At 45.4% G+C, this 14041-nt stretch overlaps 1 protein-coding gene across 1 annotated transcript in view; it reads right to left on the bottom strand.

Moving 5' to 3' along the window:
* Positions 1-1399: 1399 nt before the first annotated feature.
* Positions 1400-14041, bottom strand: part of CALR3 (calreticulin 3) — a 32378-nt gene continuing 19736 nt past the window's right edge. Inside the window, exons 5-9 of the mRNA XM_007183572.2 lie at positions 11235-11423; positions 8107-8214; positions 7901-8032; positions 6774-6866; positions 1400-1798 (exon numbers count right to left, since the gene is read on the bottom strand). Coding sequence (XP_007183634.1) covers positions 1655-1798; positions 6774-6866; positions 7901-8032; positions 8107-8214; positions 11235-11423 — 666 coding nt within the window. The 3' untranslated portion in view covers positions 1400-1654. The remainder of the gene's footprint in view (positions 1799-6773; positions 6867-7900; positions 8033-8106; positions 8215-11234; positions 11424-14041) is intronic.

The raw sequence follows: 14041 nt of genomic DNA, 5'->3' as shown, positions 1-14041 counted from the left end.
TCTATATGAGATGATGAATGGTCACTAAACTTATTGTGGTCATCAGTTCATGATGTATGTAAGTCAAATCATTATGCTGTACACCTTAAACTTATATAGTGCTGTACGTCAATTATATATCAATAAAACTGGAAGAAAAAATAATAAATGTTACAATAAAATAAGATTAAAAATTTGTTCCTGCATAGAAGGCACAACACCAAGAGTGAACCCTAATGCACAGTACAGACTCTGGGTGATAATGATGTGTCCGTGTGACACATCAATCGTGACAAACATACCACCGTGGTGTGGGATGTCATTGGTAAGGGAGGGTGTGAGGGTGTGAGGACAGACAGTATATGGGAATTCTCTCTACTTTCTGCTCAGTTTTGCTGGGAATCTAAAACTGCTCTAGAAAATGAAGTTTATTAATTAAAAATAAAATTCATTCCTCAGTCCCACCAGCCACATTTCAAGGCCTCACATGTGGCCAGTGGCTACTGTATTGCCAGCGCAGATGAGGAAAGTTCTCCAGGGCAGCGCTGCTGCGGAAGATGAGTTCTGCAGGGTCTGAACTGGTCTGACCCATTTTGTACAATTGTTTCCAGCATTTTCTCTCAAGGTCTAGCACTGCTTCTTCCCTCATTAACTTCTCCCCTTGTTCAGTGATTTAAAAGGTGGGCAGTGTTTGAATCCCACCCCTGCACTTCCAGGGAGTGAGTCTTTAGCTTCTGAGACTGATAACCCCCGATAAACTGGGAAGACCAATGTGACTGTCAGCTGAAAAAGTTCAAGGTCGAAGGTCTGCCAACTTCAACGAAAGCCAGAACAAAATTTGCCAGACCTTCACTTCCTGGCCAGACTTTTCACACTGATCATCTATCAATACGTTCTATATAATTGCCGATTTTATTTGGCTTATTCGTAACATGGTGTCCTAAATTTGATTATTTCCAACACAAATTTCTGCGTGAAAACAGAGCTCTTCAAAACAGAAGCCTGCTATGTGTGGCTTTTTTTTTTTTTTAAACAAGTTATTTGATTTAAGGAAAAAAATTTAGCTGCCAAGTAATCACTATTTTCACTTGAGAGAATGAATTTCATTCCTCTGTCTTACAGAGAACTAACAGCCATGGAAGTGGGTCACAGAGTGGGGGAAAAAGCTCCTTTATGGAATGTTAAACATCTGTGCACAAGGCCTGGGTTCTCCAGAATAACCAGCGTGCAAATGAGGCACGCAAAACCTTTCCGCACCAACGATGCTGCATAAAGATTCCATACTGGAAAAGTTTCACATAAGCTATTAGTAATTTACAACCCAAAGAAATAAAGCATAATTTCTCCTTTTTCAAGGTAAGTTTTACCACCTTTTATTTATAAAACATTTTGGGGATTAAGAAAAGAGCGTTGTGTTTTTGACCAGACTCTCACTGGCCTCGGGCTTCCTCCAGCACTTGGGTTTGTCCAGAGGAAACGTCTCTGGGTACCTGGGGTCGGGGAGGAGGGGGTGGAAAGTGCTCGGGGAAAACCAGACCGATCCCACCGAGAAGCATGGGAACATTTTTCAAAGAAAATTAGACAAATGACCAGGTATGTAGACATTTGAGCTTTTAAATGTTGATTAAAGTGGAAACAAGATTTTACCAGTCATCTTTATCTGGGGTGGGGATGACTAAAGTTCATTCCTCTTGTGGAATCCTTTGAAGATATTTTCTCTCCCACCAAACCTGCCCATCATCTGCTCATCCTCATCTTCCTCTCGGGCCTTCTTCACTTCTTCCTTGGCCTGTATGGCATCCATCTCCCTTTCTGGGCCCTGGAGAAAGAAACAAAGACCCCGGCGGCTGGGGATTATGCTTCCTCTGGGTTGATTGGGTGTTAGCATGCAGCCTGCCCCTGCCTTCTGGAAGCCTCCACACCAGCTGGGGGTCGGCTGAAAAAGAACCCCCCAGTAATCAGGTCCCAATTCCTGGAACCTGTAAATGTAGCCTTATACGTATGGAGAAAGTGTCTTTGCAGATGTGATTAAATTAAGCATGTTGAGAGAGGAAATTCTACTGGATTATCAGGTGGACGCTAAATTCTATCATAATGTTCTCATAAGAGAGGGGCAGAGGGAGATTTGACACAAACAGAGACAGAAGAGGAGAAGGCCACGTGAAGATGGGGGCAAAGATTAGAAGGATGCGGCCACAAACCAAGGAGCACCAGGAACCATCAGCAGCTGCAAGAGGCGAAGTAAGGGTTCTCCCCTAGAGCCTTTGGAGGGAGCAAGGCCCTGCTGATGCCTTGATTTCAGCCTATTGATACTGATTTTGGAATTCTGGCCTCCAGAATGGGAGAGAATACATTTGTGATGTTTTAAGCCAGCAAGTTTGTGGTGATTTGTTATGGCAGCCCCAGGAAATGAATACACCCTCCTTCTTCTATTCCCAGAGCACCTGGGCCGGTCCTTCAACCAGCTGACCAGTGAATGAGTAATGCGAAGAGGCCTCAGAGCCTGAATGAGCAATTCCAGACATGTGTGATTAAAAGAAGGGTTAGGGGCTTCCCTGGTGGCGCAGTGATTAAGAATCCGCCTGCCAATGCAGGGGACACGGGTTCGAGCCCTGGTCTGGGAAGATCCCACATGCCGCGGAGCAGCTGGGCCCGTGGCCACAAGTACTGAGCCTGCGCATCTGGAGCCTGTGCTCCGCAACAAGAGAGGCCGCGACGGTGAGAGGCCCGCGCACCGCGATGAAGAGTGGCCCCCACTTGCCACAACTAGAGAAAGCCCTCGCACAGAAACGAAGACCCAACACAGCCATAAATAAATAAATAAATAAATAAAAAATTTAAAAAAAAAAAAAAAAAAAGAAGGGTTAGGATGAGTGAAGACACGTCAAGAAATTTCCCGTAGTCATTCCTGAAAAAAGAGTTTAGGAAGGCTTTGCAGCAGAAATCAGATTCAAGAAGAAATGGCTCGGGACGTCTCTAGTGGTCCAGTGGGTAAGACTCCACGCTTCCAGTTCAGGGGGCCCAGGGTTCGATCCCTGGTCGGGGAATTAGATCCCACATGCATGCCGCAACTAAGAAGCCCGCCTGCCACAACTAAGACACGGCGCAGCCAAAATAAATAAATATTTTTTAAAAAAGGGAAACAGAAGAAAGGGCTCATGAGAAAATCACTTAGTGATAACCACCTTTCATCAGTGGAGGGGAAATTTCCCCCTGAAATGCCTTGAAATGTTCAAATTTTAAGCACCCGCTTTGCAGTTGGTCCCAGTGTGACAGACATGACATGGAAGATGCCTTATCAGTGAAAATAAGGGAATGAGGAGATTTCGATTAAAAGCAGGAAGATGGTTTGTGTATCACCCTTAATTTAAACTCACTGGCGGGCTTCCCTGGTGGCGCAGTGGTTGAGAATCTGCCTGCTAATGCAGGGGACGCGGGTTCGAGCCCTGGTCTGGGAAGATCCCACATGCCACGGACCAGCTGGGCCCGTGAGCCACAACTACTGAGCCTGCGCGTCTGGAGCCTGTGCCCCGCAACGGGAGGGGCCGCGATAGTGAAAGGCCCGCGCACCGCGATGAAGAGCGGTCCCTGCACCGCGATGAAGAGTGGCCCCCACTTGCCGTAACTAGAGAAAGCCCTCGCACGAACCGAAGACCCAACACAGCCAAAAATAAAGAAATAAATAAACTCACTGGCATGCAATTTAACAACCCAAAGTTTCTGGCTAAAACAGTGTGCAGGGTCCTCCAAGACCTTTCTCTCTAAGTCATGGCACTCCCAGAAGACACCGACCACTCTCTCCTTATGGGTGAGCCGCACCACCATTTAGTTATTGGTGCTTAACAACACGAGAAACAAAATGTTTATGCCCATTAAAAGCATACATTTTAGCGTCAATACTCTGGCTCCAAAGAGTTATAAATGAATTTGTACTGATGGAAGATATTTTATCTTCTTTATGTGAAGCCAGAGCTAAGTTTTTAAGTTGGTTTCTCAGGATAGGGGCCTCAAAATACACACTAAAAAAAAAAAAAAAAAAAAAAATACAGGAGTGCTTCCACACTTGAGGGAATAGAAAGGCAAAACACAGAGGGGGCAAGGACATTTACAATACACTTATCTGACAAAGAACTTGACAGAATATATAAAGAACACCTACAACTAAATAAGAAAAGTTCAAATAACCCAACATGAAAGTGGGCAAGCGACATAAACAGGCTGTATCAACCATATGTTTCTCTTGCTTTGACATCTGGGGCCTTGCTGACCCAGGAGGGATGGCCCCTCCCAGGGGGCCCATTCTTAGAGATAGTAAATGCCAAAAAGCACTCTTTTCATATGCAAACTACATTCAGAGCTCACATCCCTAACGACCTCCACTACTGGGCTCATATTCAGGGCTGATTTCTCCTTGCCTAAATTATCCCACAGCCAGGTACTAGACAACTAGTACCCCAGAACCCACTGAAATTCTTAAAACTAGCCAATCCTAAGCCTGCTTATCCGGCCTCATCTGTTCCTTCCTGCAAAAAACCAAAACAAAGTTTTTTGCCCACATCTTCCACGCTATCCCTCTGCCTCCTGACCAACCCTGGTGCTTCCCCATGTGGCCCTGAATGGCATGGCATGGCATGGCATGGCCCCTCCTCTGGGAATCTGTGAGTAAAATAAACTATCTTTTTGATGGAGGTCATCTCCTGATCTGCTGGCCTCACCACACCTGAATAATAACAAAACTTACATCTTTTTTTTTTTTTTTTTTTTTTTTTTTTTTTTTTTTTATTAAAGGATTTTCTTATTTATTTATTTATTTATTTATTTATTTTTGGCTGTGTTGGGTCTTCGGTTCGTGCGAGGGCTTTCTCCAGTTGCGGCAAGCGGGGGCCACTCTTCATCGCGGTGCGGGGACCGCCCTTCATCGCGGTGCGCGGGCCTTTCTCTATCGCGGCCCCTCCCGTCGCGGGGCACAGGCTCCAGACGCGCAGGCTCAGCAATTGTGGCTCACGGGCCCAGCTGCTCCGTGGCATGTGGGATCTTCCCAGACCAGGGCTCGAACCCGTGTCCCCTGCATTAGCAGGCAGATTCTCAACCACTGCGCCACCAGGGAAGCCCCAAAACTTACATCTTAAAACACAGGTATTTCACAAAAAAGGATCTCCAAATGGCCACAAAAGCCATGAAACAGTACCCACCTTCATTCGTCATCAGGGAAATGCAAACAAAATCAGAGAGAGATACCACTACACACCTATAGAAACCCACAGTCCCCAGTGCTGGTGAGACTGGAGAGACTGCAAAACAGCGCAGCCCCTCTGGAAACAGGTTGGCAATTTCTCATAGAGTTAGAGATACACCATACAACTCAGCAACCCCCTCCTGGGTATTTACCCAAGAAAAATAAAAGCACATGTCCACACAAAAAAAACTATATGCAAAATTGATAGCAGCTTTGGTCATACTGTTAAAAATTGGAAACACCCCTGGGACTTCCCTGGTGGTGCAGTGGTTAGGACTCCACTGCTGCCACTGCAAGGGGCGCGGCTTCGATCCCTGGTCGGGGAACTAAGATTCCGCATGCCCCGTGGTGCGGCCAAAAAAGAAAAAAAATTGGAAACAACCCAAATGTCCATCAGCTGGTGAGCAGATAAACTACTCAGTAATAAGAAGATACAAACTACTGAGTGAACCTCAGCAACATGGAGGAATCTTGGAGACACTACGCTTGGTGTGAGAAGCAGGCTCAAAAAGACTCCATACTATATGATTCCATTTATATGACATTCTGGAAAAGGCAAAACTATAGGGACATAAACAACAAGGACCTACTGTATAGCACAGGGAACTATATTCAATATCTTGCAATAACCTATAATGGAAAAGAATCTGAAAAAGTATATATATATTCTGAATCTGAAAAAGAATATATATTTATAACTAAATCACTTTGCTGTACACCTGAAACGAACACAATGCTGTAAATCAACTATACTTCAAAAATACTATAAGGACGGATATCAGATCAGTGATCGCTGGAGTAGGAGAGGGCTTGGTTACAAGGAGACTTTTTGGGGTGGTGAAACTGTTCTACATCTTGATTTTTAGTGGTTGTTTCATAACTATATGTGTTTGTCAGAATTCATAGAACTGTACATTTCACAGTATGTCAATTATACTTCAATAAAACCGACTCATCAACAACAACTGGCAGTAATACCTAGCATGGCCAAAGATGCGACACAATTGAAATTCTCGACCATGCAGAAGGGAATGTAAACAGGATGACACACTGAAAACTGTTTGTGTAAGAACTGGTGACCCAGCCTGCCCACTCCTGGGCATGTGTCCATTGAAAGTCATGTACAGGAATGATGGGAACAGCTTTATCCACAGCTTTTTCCACAAACTGGAAGCATCCCAAAGCTGCATCCACAGAGAATGGATACGTACCTTCTGGAATATTCACAAAGGAAGAACAAGCTACTGCTGTATGCAGAAATATGAATGAACTTCGCAACACTACCTGAATGAATAAATAATGGGTAGCTACATTTACGTAAATTTCAAAAGGAGTCAAATCCATCTACAGTGATGGAATAGTGGAACCACCATTCCTTTGGGGGTGGGTGCTGGCTGGGAGGGATCGCGAGGAGGTTCCTGGAGCTCTGGTGACGTTCTATATCTTGATCTGGGTGGGGTGTTCATTAGTAAAAATTCATCAAGCCTTTTCCTATATGTGAGACTTAAGTACAGAAATAACTGAATTACGAAAGAAAAGTTCATTGTGTTCATTGTACCTTGGTTTCACCCCAGGTGGCCTTGCCAAAATTCTCAGCGTACTCTTCATCATCTGTGATCAGGAAGTTATCGAAGATGGTTCCGGATCTCACCTGTGGATGAACATAAGGCCTCCGTTACTGATGTGAAAAATGAAACTTTCGGGCTTCCCTGGTGGCGCAGTGGTTGAGAATCTGCCTGCCAATGCAGGGGACACGGGTTCGAGCCCTGGTCTGGGAAGATCCCACATGCCACGGAGCAACTAGGCCCGTGCGCCACAACTACTGAGCCCGCGCGTGTGGAGCTTGTGCTCCTCAACAAGAGAGGCCGCGACAGTGAGAGGCCCGCGCACAGCGATGAAGAGTGGCCCCCACTTGCCACAACTTGAGAAAGCCCACGCACAGAAACGAAGACCCAACACAGCCAAAAATAAATAAATAAATAAATAAATAATAAAAAATATATATATATATAAAAAAAATTTAAAAAAAAAAAAAAGAAACTTTCCACAAAATAAACAGTTGTAATTTGCTCAGTACTGTAACAGTGATTAGCTGTCAGTAGTAGGACATGCAGATACCCTTTTCTAGAATATCTGTTCCCTCCAGGGCACTGGTTCTCAAACTTGGCTGCATATGGGGACCACCAAGAACATTTGCAAAACTCCTGATGCCTGGTCTCACCCCCAGGGATGCTGATTTAGCTGGTCTGGGGTACCACCGGGGCACTGAGACTTTCAAGAACTCCCCAGTGACTCGAGCATTCAGCGATGTTTGAGAACCGATGCTCGAGAACCTTCCTGTGCAAAGTGTGAGCCGTGGATGGGCAACATGAGCACCGCCAGGGAGCTTGCTGGCGATGCAGAATCTCAGGCTCCAGCCTGGACATGCTACATCTGAATCTTCAGTCTTATCCTAAAGCTGACAGGCACCACAAGGTCAGCTCCAGGCCAATTCCCAGGGAGCAGGAAGGCAGACAAGAAGCACCCAGGGCAGGAAGCATGTCCATTTTGTCTACGACTGTATGTCTTGGGTCCAGGTAGGGGCGCCAGGCACGCAATAGGTGCTCAAATACTAGCTATGTGAATTAAGGAGTTTAGGCTGAAGTCCAGAGTTATTAAACTAAAGCGAATTTAAAACCAAGTGACCTGCCAAAGCTCCAGTCCGATGGCACCGATGTTCTCAAATTCTGAGAGGTCATATTCCGTCAAATAGTTGGTGTTTTTCATCTTCTGATGGAGCCAAACATCTCTGTCTATGCCCTCTGGTCTCAGGCCATCCTGCAACAACAAGCCGTGTGTGGTCGGCCCCGGGGACGTGGGGGGGGGGCTGGGGGGAAGGAGGTGCCACGCACTTGGTGTGGAGGCTTCTGCAGCATCGGCGCCTGCCGGTCCCCGTCCAGTTCGCTGTTCCAGTCGCTCGGCGTGCTGGCACTGGCATCCAGAAAGTGCTTCTTCCAGGCCTTAGAATATGTGTAGGGGGAAAAAACTTAGATTCTCAGATTTGAGAAAGGAAATTCTTAACTCCCAAGAGGCAGGGGCAGACCTGTGACCCTGGTTGCACTTTTCCCCGTGTCCTCCTCCATTTGATGGTCGAAGGGCTAAGTGCTGGGGTTCCCTCCCTCACCGGGGGCTTCAGGACCACGCACTGCCTGCTTTTTCTCCCCAACCGCACCTATGATGACAGCACTCTTCCCATGCTGTTGAGAGGAACGGTGCTGTGGAAAACTCGAAATAGTGGCCAAAGTTAAAATGATGGGGCAAAGAGTGATGTTGGGAAGACGGGCCACATTTACTGCTGATTAGGTTAAGTCTGTCCTTCTACATCATGGTCATATATGGACTGTTCCAGAGAGAGGCTGGACAACTAAGGAATGTCCCAAGATTTACCTGAGGACTGCTGGGTAGCAGGAGAAAAGCAGTTGTATTATTCAGCCCTTATAAATATACTCACACTATACACATATATATAAAACACAGGGGACTTCCCTGGTGATCCAGTGGTAAAGAATCTGCCTTACAATGCAGGGGACGCGGGTTTGATCCCTGGTCAGGGAACTAAGATCCCACATGCCACAGGGCAACTAAGTCCGCGCGCCACAACTACTGAGCTTGCGTGCCTCAACTGGAGCCCACGTGCTGCAACCTACAGAGCCGATGTGCTCTGGAACCCACGCCCCACAACTAGAGAGAAGCCCACGCGCCACAACTAAGACCCGATGAAGCAAAAATAAATAAATAAATAAATAAATAAAATAAATAAATAATAAATCTTAAAAAATAAAACACAGGTATACATATACACACACATATATACACACATACACATATATACACATTTCTACACATGCATATATACACATATCTATGTGAAGGTGACTTAATAGGTGTTGAATAAATTTTTTTTCTGCTTTTTTTAATGGAGCTTTCTTTCTTTCCTTTTTCTTTCTTTCTTCCTTTCTTTGTTTATGGCCCCACCACACGGCTTGTGGGATTTTAGTTCCCCGACCAGGGATCCAACCCATGCCCCCTGCAGTGGAAGCAGTGGAGTCCTAACCATTGGACCGCCAGGGAATTCCCAAATAAATATTTGTTGAATAAATGAATGGATGAGAAAAATTTGCTCTGGATTAATAATATTCAGATAAACACATCAAAGCATAAAAGTGGTGTACAATGATGTTTTCTCTTTCAGAATAACTGAGAAATAGTAAAAGTGTTGCACTGAGACTGTGGCTTTTCCACGTTACTCTAGAACTTCTCAACGATGGCACATGGGAGTTAATCGTCTCTCCTACTGCTCTTTGCCCCGACCCCAGCAGGCAACAGATGAGCCAGTCTCGTGTTGGGATCCAGGAAATGATTACAACTCAGTCAGTAGCCGACTCTTTATAATGAGGGTTATCAAATGGTAACACCATAAAGAACCACACTGTTTAGGAGATCACACAGAACTGAACATATGGACAGAACGCGGCCAGTTTGGAAACGAGCTTTCTGAAAGGATGATTTGGCTCCTCTGGGGACCTGCCTCATGTACACTTGGCACCAAGACACACCTGCACTGCTAGGATGGCATCCTTGCAGCCCAGAGGCAGCCAGGGTTTCAGTCCTAAGACCCGTATCTCCTGAGCCTGGGGGCCTCAGCGTCAGTTTCTTTGCCATTCTGTACCTTGTTTAAAGTAAGTGCTCTTTCCAGGTGAAAAACTACTTTTTTTACTTTGGTTTGAAGGTAAGAAAGGGAGAGTAAAACTTCCCGCCTTTTTTCTTTTTCTTGAGAAATGATGGGGAAGCCTTACATGATTGGGATTTTACTCTAATCTGAAGACATTCTCATTGATTGGACACATGGATTCCAAATCCATGGAAGTTTACTTTTGATCATCTATGAAAAAAAAGGGTTGCCAAATAATTTAAGTCTAAACAAGATGCCATTTTAATTTCATAATTACATTCCATCTATGATGAAGTATTTGACTATTAGACAGCAATGCCACTAGTATTTTAAGTTGCCAGAAATTAATTGTAAACATCAGTTACAGTACTCTCAGTTATGGCAAAGACAATTGTCTTAAGATAAATAGCTTACATTTTGGCATAATGTTTGATGTACAAAAAAAAATGTTACAACGATGACTAACGTAAATTGGAAAAAAAAAAGTACCTTAATAGCAGGTTGAGTTCCCCAAAAGATTTCTCAACGTCCTAAGTCTCAGAATCTGGGAATGTGACCTTATTAGGAAAAAAGGGTCTTTGCAGATGTAATTAAGGTAAGGATCTCTAGACAGTTCATTCTATAATTCTGGATTACCCAGGTAGGCCCTAAATCCAATGACAAATGTCCTTATAAGAGATAGAAGAGACACAAGAAGAAGAGAAGGCTATGTGGAAAAGGAGGCAGAGATCGCAGTGATGTGTCTACCAGCCAAGGAATGCTGGGAGTCACCAAAAGCTGGAAGAAGCAAAGAAGGATTCTCCCCTAGACCCTTCAGATGGAGTGTGCGGCCCTGCTGATTTCTGACTTCTGGCTTCAAGAAGAACTGAAAGAATACATCTCTGTTGTTTCAAGCCCCCAGTTTGCGGCCCTTTTTATGGCAGCCCTAGGAAACTAATATATACCTGTTACGATAATTGATTCTTGGTTGTCAGTCACAAGTATGATGCTCAAAAATACTTAAGCTCAAATGCAGAATAACAAGAAAATCATTTTTATAAAAGTTGCTGATACATTTTCCTTTAAAAAAAAAACATTGGTTACGAAAACAAACCCTACTTGCTTTCATCTCAGATATTTTAACTCTTTCACAATACCTTGAAGTGTGCAGCTGTGTGGCTGGTCTCAGCATATATGCTCTGAGGAGGGCACTTTGATTGCTGTAATGCTGTCATCATGATTCCCAGCCATGCAGCAATTGTACGGTACTTGGGTACTTACGAACTACACTTGTACACTTTCTAGCAGCTGTGCGGGGAAACTCCACACCTGGGATTTGCCCTCTGTAGCCTGGTCCCAGTCCTCAGACTCTGCTGAAGCCTTCTCCATTCTCTTCAGTGATGTGAGCTGCCAGTCATACTCTATGCTGCCGGATTCAATCGACTGACCATCAATTTTCACTTCGTAAGTGAGGTCTGGTCTTAAAATCAGAGTGTAGAGGTGTGTGAAGCCATCAACCTGAATGTTTTGGGGGAGAAAAGGAAAAGAATGAGACCCTTGATGTTTCAAGGCAGGTCTAGATATGCAGCGTAAGTTGTCATGGGTCAAAGCCTTGTTGTAAACAGCAAGCAGAGACGGTCTAGAAATAGGGGCTGACTTGACAATGAAAGGGTGTCCTACAGAAGACTCACCCCTTCGTAGAATACTTCCTCACTACTGGCAGCCTTCTCTTGAGTGGCTGATTCCCTTTTTGTGCAAAGACAATGGCTTTCACCTATAATCCCCCAGGCAGTTATGATGGGGTGATTGGTGTAAACCGAGGGACCAGTGCATTGTTGGACTTATGAAAAGTTACATGCAAAACAACTTCCGGCTCTGCCTTCTGAAAGATACCAAATGAAGCCCACTCTATTTCTCGACACAAGGGAGAATTTTTAACTTTCTGAGTTGTCCGACAATTTAAGCTTGGGGAGGGCAGGCCTGGTGTGACTTTTGGTCATGGTTAAAGCCCCAGGCTGGACACAAGGAAAGCATTTAACATTCAGTAAAGGAGGGCTGGGGACTTCCCTGGCAGTCCAGTGGTTAAGACTCCACGCTTCCACTGCAGGGGGCACGGGTTGGATCCCTGGTTGGGGAACTAAGATCCCGCATGCCACACAGCGTGGCCAAAAATAAATAAATAAATAAATAATAAAATAAAGGGGGGCTGGAGGGTGGATGGGAGGGGGTCTGGGGAGGCTGGGGGTGCCCAGGACGTATCTGACTGTCAGCAGCGGAGGGGACCCCTGAACCATACCCCAACAGCAGCAGCAGCACTGGGGGAACATCGGCAATGCCCGTTCCCAGGTCAGCCCCGAACTGCTGCATCAGAGCCTCGTGGACCCTCTGGCCACTTTCATAGGCCCTCCAGGGTCTCTTACGCTGCTCAAGTTTGGGAACCACTGCCCCAGCATAAAGGCTCTGTCAGGAGGAGTATCTCCCTGCTAAGAGCCAAATCAAAACGTCTTTTCAGTAACCCCTCTGCTCTGCCACACCGTAGCCAATGACTCTGTCCCGGGACCAGTATTACAGTCTACTCTGTGTCCCCCTAACCCTTGCAGCCCGCTGTGACAGCTGAGTGCACAATTCTCCAAATGTTTTCCCCCTGCTCTCTGCCTGCCTTTGTCTCCACTTGTCTTTCTTAATTTAGACTTTGGGCTTGCTGGCCCCATGGCTGGCACGCTCTGGGATTTGTCCACTGGCCCAGAGCCTCCTGAGGGATAACATCTACACCCACACATATGTAAACAGCTCCAAGCCAACATCTTTAATCCCAACCATCAGCCAAGTTTCAGACCCAAAGTTTCCAACAATTTATTCGACACCTCTACCTTGATGTCTGCCTGGATTTCACAACCAACTGTTCTAAATGTGACCCCTGAGTCTGCCCTGACCCCTTTCTTGGCCTTTATTTCCCCTCCTGTTTAACAGCAACGCCACTGAGAGTCATCATCCACACCCTCAGCACCCAGATTCCAAACATCACCAAGTCCTCTGGATCCTACACCTGAATCATCTGTCAAAACGCTCCTGTGTTCTGCATCCCGCTGAAGCCTTGACCTAACAATCTCACCCATCTCCCTGCCTGTTGATCGCCAACCATTCCTCCCCAGAATATCCGAGGTCTCTTTTTTTTTTTTTTTTTTTTTGGCTGCGTCGGGTCTTAGTTGCAGAGTGCGGGTTCTTCCTTGCCACAGGCGGGCTTCTCTCTAGTTGTGGCATGCTGGTTTTCACTTCTCTAGTTGTGGCGCTCAGGCTCCAGGGTGCCTGGGCTCTGTAGTTTTGGCACGCAGGTTCTAGAGCACATGGGCTCTGTAGTTTGCAGCACACAGGCTCTCTAGTTGAGGCTCGTGAGCTCAGTAGTTGTGGCGTGCGGGCTTAGTTGCCCTGCAGCATGTGGGATCTTAGTTCCCTGACCAGGGATCGAACCCATGTCCCCTGCATTGGAAGGCAGATTCTTTACCACTGGACCACCAGGGAAGTTCCTTTTTTTTTGGTAGGTCTTTTTTCTTTCCTTCCTCTTTTGTTCTCTTCTCTTGTGGTTTGATGACCATCTTTAGTGTTGTGCTTGGGTTGCTTTTTCTTTTTTGTGTGTGTATCTATTTCAGTTTGGGGATTTGTTGTTCCCATGAGGTTTTGATATAGCAGTCTATACATGTACAAGGTTGTTTTAAGTTTCTAGTCTCTTTCCCGCCTAGAGGAGTTCCTTTAGCATTTGTTGCAAAGCTGGTCTGGTGGTGCTGAATTCTCTTAGCTTTTGCTTGTCTGTAAAGCTTTTGATTTCTCCGTCAAATCTGAATGAGAGCCTTGCTGGGTAGAGTATTCCTGGTTGTAGGTTCTTCCCTTTCATCACTTTAAATATATCGTGCCACTCCCTTCTGGCTTGCAGAGTTTCTGCTGAGAAATCAGCTGTTAACCTTATGGGAGTTCCCTGGTATGTTATTTGTCGTTTTTCCCTTGTTGCTTTTAATAATTTTTCTGTCTTTAATTTTTGTCAATTTGATTACTATGTGTCTCGGTGTATTTCTCCTTGGGTTTATCCTGCCTGGGACACTCCACACTTCCTGGACTTGGGTGGCTATTTCCTTTCCCAGGTT

Source organism: Balaenoptera acutorostrata, chromosome 2 (assembly GCF_949987535.1).
Source record: "Balaenoptera acutorostrata chromosome 2, mBalAcu1.1, whole genome shotgun sequence".
NCBI lineage: Eukaryota > Metazoa > Chordata > Mammalia > Artiodactyla > Balaenopteridae > Balaenoptera > Balaenoptera acutorostrata.
Note: the sequence above shows the minus strand (reverse complement) of the source record. Positions and strands in the feature narration are given on the sequence as shown.